Source organism: Centruroides sculpturatus, unplaced genomic scaffold, assembly GCF_000671375.1.
Source record: "Centruroides sculpturatus isolate CEXI.00-Female unplaced genomic scaffold, Cexi_2.0 scaffold344, whole genome shotgun sequence".
Taxonomy (NCBI): Eukaryota; Metazoa; Arthropoda; class Arachnida; order Scorpiones; family Buthidae; genus Centruroides; species Centruroides sculpturatus.
The window spans coordinates 53,375-60,896 of record NW_019384558.1 but is presented as its reverse complement, the minus strand read 5'-3'; the positions used below and the strand labels follow the sequence as shown (position 1 = coordinate 60,896).

General features: G+C 26.8%; 1 protein-coding gene across 1 annotated transcript in view; it reads right to left on the bottom strand.

Annotated features, from left to right (window-relative positions):
• The window catches only part of LOC111623931 (TATA element modulatory factor-like), a gene marked incomplete at its 5' end in the record, with an annotated part of 77,542 nt that overhangs the window by 26,876 nt on the left and 43,144 nt on the right, over nucleotides 1-7,522 (bottom strand). The window contains one exon of the mRNA XM_023366669.1: nucleotides 4,728-4,792. Within this exon, the coding sequence (XP_023222437.1) occupies nucleotides 4,728-4,792 (65 nt within the window). The remainder of the gene's footprint in view (nucleotides 1-4,727; nucleotides 4,793-7,522) is intronic.

Sequence of the window (7,522 nt, the reverse complement as noted above, 5' to 3'; positions counted from 1 at the left end):
TTAAAAGTTTTAAAAATAATAATAAAAATTTTATATTTGTACATTCCTTTGTAAAATTCAAAAAATGCTTAAAAACAAAATAGTAAAATCATAAATCATATATTGGAGATATTGAAACTGAAAATATACTAACAGAAAGATTTTCTCTTTCTTTTAATAAAGAATAAAGGAACTAAATAAAACAAATATTAGCATATGAAATTAATTGAGATAATTTTTCATTTTTTGAAATAAGTAGTAATAATTTACCTGTAATTGACTTATAACGCACCACCAATTGCTGTATATCATAGAGCTATAATTTGGTAATAATAATTATAAATTACTAATGAATTTGACCCTCATAGTAACCAACAATGGTTATAGCATAATGTTAAATATACTGGAAAAGAAGATCAGACCGGAGGTCTAGGTAGCATAACTGGCAACGCATCTGCATGATAAGCAGCAGTTACAAGTTCGAGTCTCACTCTGTGCTGATTATTTTCTTCCAGGTTAATCTAAAATTATTTAATTAAATTATAATTATTAAATTTAATATGAGATGGTACTTAATATCTTCTCTAGGGTCAAATTCATAGTAATTTATAATTATTATTACCAAATTATAGCTCTATGATATACAACAATTGGTGGTGTGTTATTGCAATGTATCAGGTAGTTATTAATTTAATTACAAATATAAATGTCTTATGTTCTCATATCAGTTAACTGATATGAAATTAAATTCAGTTTTCCATTTTCAATATTTTATTATCAGTTACTCATTAAAATTTCAAATTTAAAAACATATCTAAATTTTATTGCATATCATTAAAAGTACACTTGTGTTCCACAATATATTCAATTCAATTCTTTATTGTAAGAACCTTACTTCATTATACGGGGGTTAAAGTATAATATAAAACTAAAGTTAGTGCAATTTAACAAATTTATATAATAGCTTAGTATAAGATAATACAAAATAAAATACAGAATAATTCAATTCAATTCAATTCAAGTTTATTAACGTAATTTGGAAAGAAATTCCAGTTACAAGGGGTGCATTGGGTTACAAATATTTGTAAATATATAATATCTTCCGACAATAAATAATTATTATGTAAGTTTCTTCTATTCTTAAATTTAATCAATCTATTATACTATTAAACATAAGTTAGAACACCAACAATAGCAATATATTCAATTCAAGTTTATTAACGTAATTTGGAAAAAAATTCCAGTTACAAGGGGTGCATTGGGTTACAAATATTAGTAATTATATAATATCTTCCAACAATAAATAATTATTATGTAAGATTCTTCTATTCTTAAATTTAATCATTCCATTATAATATTAAACAAAAGTTAGAACAACAACAAAATTAAATATATATATCATTCATTAAGGCTCTCCACCGTTTTAATATATTTAATAATGAACTGATAAATTCTGATAATCATAGTTGGACCCATCTGAAATATTTTTTGATAGAATTCTTGCATAGATTTGATGGCTGACAAGGTAGAAATACCAGTCTGTTCTCTAAGTTTGGAACAACCTTTGCACATACTAATTATATGATATACATAAATTTGGTCATTACATAGCTTACATTGTTTATTCCTGATGTCCAAATAATTTCCTTCAACTATGATATAAAAACTGTTTAATCTGATCTGCATATAAAATCTTTTCATCCCAAATGGTATTTTATAATGAATATAATTACTTGCTGGAGGGAAATTTAGATTAACTATATACCATGGGTGAAATTTTGACTCCTGTAAATTTTTCATCTCACGAACAATTGAATTATTATACATATTCTCCACCAATAAAGAAATTCCGTAATTCCAGTCTGTTTCTGAACTGTTAAATAATAAATGAGACAAACCATAACTTGCCAATTTGATCCTTAGTTTGTTATACCAGTTGTTTTGATAGTTCTTTTTGTTCTCTGCCAAGGTTTTTAAAACTTTTAATATCGTATTAACCTGTATATTCTCACTAGTTAACAGTCTCTTCAGAAATTTCATGATCCTAATTACCAAGTAAGGCTCTAATAACATTCTATTTGTATCATGGCGAATCGCATACCCTGGCACTGCTTTGTCTAATCCGTAAATTTTTCTTATAAATTGTAATTGAATTTTTTCAAAGTAAGATAACCAGTCCAGACCCCATAATGGGAGAGCATAGCAAATAGAGTTGATAACCAGCGCTGAAAACAGTCGAAACTGCATTTGAATAGAATTTGTTTTCATTTTAACAAATAAACTAATTAAATTATTAATTATTCTATATGCTTTGGTTTTCATCCACTGAATGTGTTTACCAAAAGACAACGTTGAGGTAATAAGAACCCCCAAATATAATACTTCTTCAGTTACTTTCAATTTTTCGCTCAACAAATAAAAGTCATGATCTTTCCTCGCCAGCTTACCTCCCTTTCGAAACACAACAATATGGGTCTTATTCGGGTTGATCTTCAATCCCATCTTCGAAAAGTATCTCTCAGTTAAATTTAATTTTCTTTGAAGACCTATTTTTGTCGGTGAAATCAATACCACATCGTCGGCGTATTGTATCGAATGTACTATCAAATTGTCCTTAATAATAATACCATCCTCCTCCTTCATAAATTGATTATCTAAGTCATGGATCATAAAGTTGAATAAATAGGGTGATAACGGATCACCTTGTAGTAAACCACCACATATCTCGAACGAAGGGTAAGTAATTAGACCACTTTTAATTGTAATAATGTACTGACCAAACAAAGACCTTATTACCCTTGTAAATGTTGAGTCTGCTCCATAGTCTTCCAATTTCGTACATAATTTATCCACAGAAATAGAGTCAAATGCTTTTTCTAGATCTAAAAAGGCCACATATACCTTACGTCTTTTTTTAGCAAGGTGAATTTGAAAATACAGAATAATAATCAATTTCAAATTCAAAAGCAAGCTAAATTAATTATATCTTTCCAAGACTTACATCTTGTCAAATACTTTTTCCTGCTTGATTTAAATTTCACACAATGAAAAAATATGCATTACTAAGTTTCATAAGTCCCAATCTAGCAAATTTTTCAATGCCAAAAACCAATTATATATATAATTATCCAGCAACTGAACATAACTTATACAAATATCTTTACAAATAAACATCTTTACAAAACCCAATACATTACAATAAAGCAACAACATCAGGCTAAATAACAGCTATAATAATTAAAAATTACTGATAAATTTGACACTAGAGGGAGGTGTAATTTATAATAATTATTATTATATATATTTATATTACAGCCAATATTTAGCCAATATCATACAGAAGTTGTTGTTGCTTTATCATAATTATACAGTTTGTTATATGCTACTTTAACATAACTTTTATTACCTAATTTCAAAAGTCTAATTCAAAATGAAACTATTGCTTTTATTGTTATTACAGATATCCTAGAAACACCAAACTCCAAATGCAACATGGGATTTTATGACATAACATAACAATTCTCCAAAAACATAAGGCAAGGACAATTTCCATTTTATCATAATAAATAATTGCCCATACAAGAGCAGCATAAAGTAATACAGATGAAATCATTGAAATAACTTTACGTAGATATAAGCAGAATTAATTTTAGCTCTTGAAAGAATAAGTCAAATAGAACCCATTGCCAGTTTATCTTTACATATAATATAATTTTTAGCATATAAAAATTGTCCAGAAGATGAAAATAATACTCCCAAGTGTACGTAACTCAAAATGATTTATAGACGCCGATTCTTAAACACAATCTCTGTCTGGGTGATCATCTACTTCCCTTCTTGAATATCATTACTTTAGTTTTTGAAACATTTATAGTTAATCTATAGTCACAACAAAATTCCTCCAAAATTGCAATTTTCTATTGTAATGTTTGTGGAGTATCAACAAAAATTAAGAGTGTCATCAGCATACATTAATACATGTACCTCAAATTGATTAGAGAGAGAGAGAGAGAGAAATCATGGGTAAGTCAGATTTAACAAGTCACCCTATCATACCATTAACACAGAAATTAAAAAGTAGGTTCCACAATATACTACACAAGTTAACTAACAAATAAATAACAATAATAAATAAAAAATACACATGATTGATAGTAACATTGTGTTACACATATAAGTTTGAAATATAAATACAGAAACAATCCAAGTATGGTTAAAATTTAACAAATTTAGTATTTGCATTTATAACCAAATGAAAGAGTCATAGTTTGCTGTTAATAACGGTGCCATCACTGATCCTTTTCATACTTTTTAGAATAATACTGAAAAACATAAGTGTCTATAGTTTGCAGCATTCTTTAGATAAGCATTTATCAACTCATTATTATTTATGTCTTGCCAAGGAACTGAAAGCTAATAATACAGAAAACTTTCCATTGTGATAATATATAGAAAATATTCTGTATTAGCTAATGTACCCAGTAATGCTTGCGTTATTTTAAGAAAACATCAAACAGGTTTGAAAACTACACAATGTTGTTAAATGTTGGTATAGGTGGTAGTTGGCAAATGCATACATCAAATAATTGCTTCCATCACAGTTCTATAAATTTCATCATTTAATATGCTTTTTATTGACTTAAAACTTTTTCATAACAACTAGAAAACAGAGTAAGTTTTCAAAAAGAAATCAAAACTATTTATTTCAATAACTAAAAAATAATTAAAATAAAGTCAAAGAAACTTACTTGTATGAATTATCAAGAGATTTCTTTAAACTGTTTACAGTTTCCATGGAATTGTCCAGATCAGCCTAGAAATACAAATTTTAAAATTTTTGTATAATTTATCTTACAGAAATAGTGTACTATTTTAAAGAAGAAACAGATAATATATTAAGGTATAAATAGAGTATAAAAAATTTTTCAAATTTGAAGAAAATTAAATTTACTATTTTTTCCTATTAAATGAACAAAACAATAAATATTTAATTTAGCATATTCCTTCTTATATAAAGAGAAATATTACTTTTATTATAGAAAGATAAAAGTTTTAATTATAAAAATTTGATTATGCAACGTTTATTAAAAGTCATTTGTGTATAAAAATTTTATGTTTGTTACTTAAAATAAGTATTAAATTATAAATATGTAATAGGAATAAAACTTTTTCTTAATTTGAACTCTTAACAATCCACAACAATTTAAATTCTATTACATACTAATTTAATTTGTAGATTGATAATTTTCTGAAAAATTATTTAAAAAATGAATAAGTTCTCTATAAGAAAATAATGGAAACTGTATAAATATAATTTTATATATTTATATAAATTTTAATCTTCTATCAATCATTTTTTGGACTTTCTGATAGTAGAAAGTTATAAAAAGACGTTTATGCAGTTTATCATTTTAATAAACGAATATGTTCTTGGATATTTTTTAACTCTGTATACATTAACAAGGCCTACTATATTTGATATTATGTTGTAGAATTTTATTTGAATTTTAAAATGCTGGTTTTGTAGTTGATTTTGTTGTATATGGGTTATATCATAATGCCATGACAATAAGTAAATAAATAAAATAAAAATTTATAATGAAATTAGTACTAAATTTATTTGTCATAATAAATGATAACACAAAAAAATTTATATCCTGAAGTAGAATTATTTGATACAAATACAGGATTCTCATCAACAAAGAATGAAAAAGTAGGACAATTTTAAGAAAAACAATATTTCAGTACAGTGTTGCCTCTTACTTCAAATTTAATTTATTCTAGGAAGCTGTTTAAACTCCAAACTGTTCAAAGTCCAAAGCAACATTTTCCATTAAAAATAATGGAAATTCAATTAATCCATTCTCAGACCCTAAACAATACCCATTTCAATGAACTTAACATGACAAATATACATAATTTAAAATAAAAATAACACAATTAAATGCCCTAATAATAAATTAAAACACAAAACCAATAAATAGAATACATATATATTGTACAATATATCAAAAATTGCATTTATTGATCATACATCATTGATATTTTATTGTTAATTGTCTACTTTGACTTTACTTATTAATAGGACTTTATACTGGTGTCTAAAGATAGGCACAGTACTGAGAGTTAGTTCACGAAAGAACAAAATTTCTTTATTAATCACCTGTAGTAATAAACAGAAATTATTACCACAGGTGATATAATAAAGAAATTTTGTTCTTTCCAGAACTAACTCTCAGTACTGTGCCTATCTTTAGACACCAGTATAAAGTTTTATTAATAAATAATTAATATTAAAATTTAAAGACGGTAAGGCTTTTACAAATACATCATTGACATTAGCATCTTAAACATGACCACCAGATCTGCCACATGTATACCGCTTTCATGTTTTGCAATAAGTTCCTTTTTCATCTGAATCATTGATATTATGGCATTTGTCTTCTTGGGTTTTGTTGCTTCCACACACTTCTCTGATGCCATAATTAATATGTAAAGGCGATGTTAGGTTGAACAGAAAGTTTTTTCATATTTTTTACAGCTGTCCTTACTTAAAATAAAAATAAATCTATGTTAACAGAGATGTGTGATTTAAGTATAACAATGATGAAATTTAACACATTATTGCTAATTTAACATTGTATTCTTTATTCAGATGCTTATTTTACACTTTGAGTGCATTTTTCACAGTGGGCACAGTTCAAACTCTGAAGCAAATTTTTGTCAAATTTAGCATTCCAAGTATAAGGTATTGTTGTATTCATATTTTCTTTACAATGTTAAAAGTGCCACTGCCATTCAATTCTTACATATTTTGTTTTAAAATTTAAACTGCCTTCTTAATTTTTAATGTAATTTTCATTTATTTCCACAGTTTTTAGGCCTGCAACTGCAGGAGCATTTTGACTTCATTCATCTCATCTTCCTTTGACAATTTATTTTTTAACCCCTTCTGAGCCGCGCTCGAGTGTGACTCGAGCAAGTTTTTTAGCATTACGTCGTTAAGGCCACTTTTGAAAAAATTAGTTTTTTTTGAATTTTTGGAATGTTTTTTAGGTCCCCAAATTTTTTCAGAATTTTTTGCGCACGCGAAAAAATTTTATCGCGATTTTAATGGGCCTTTGATAAGGCTCGATTAAGGCTTAATGTTTTTTTAATGGGAGTTTTTTATCAAAATTAATTTATCATTCTAAAGTTGTAGCGCACCGATTTTCCTTCGGTAAAGTTATTTAAAGCTGCTTTCTGATGTCAAAAACGACTTCCGATAGTTTTTTAATTTTTTTAATTAATAGATTTTATTATATAGAAGTTTAATTAATTAGGGGGGGTCGGAAATCGCAATAAAAATTATAATTTTTTTAAAATATTTAAAAATATACCGCCAGATTGAAGTCACCCTACTTTAAACCCTTGTCCTCCCGCGATGTCTATGAGAATGTCCCGGGAAATCGGACTCCAGCTGTGTTCAAGGTCACCCAGCTGTGTAAACAATGACTCATCGGTGTTACATTTCACAGACAGGCGAAACAAAGGAAAATAAAAT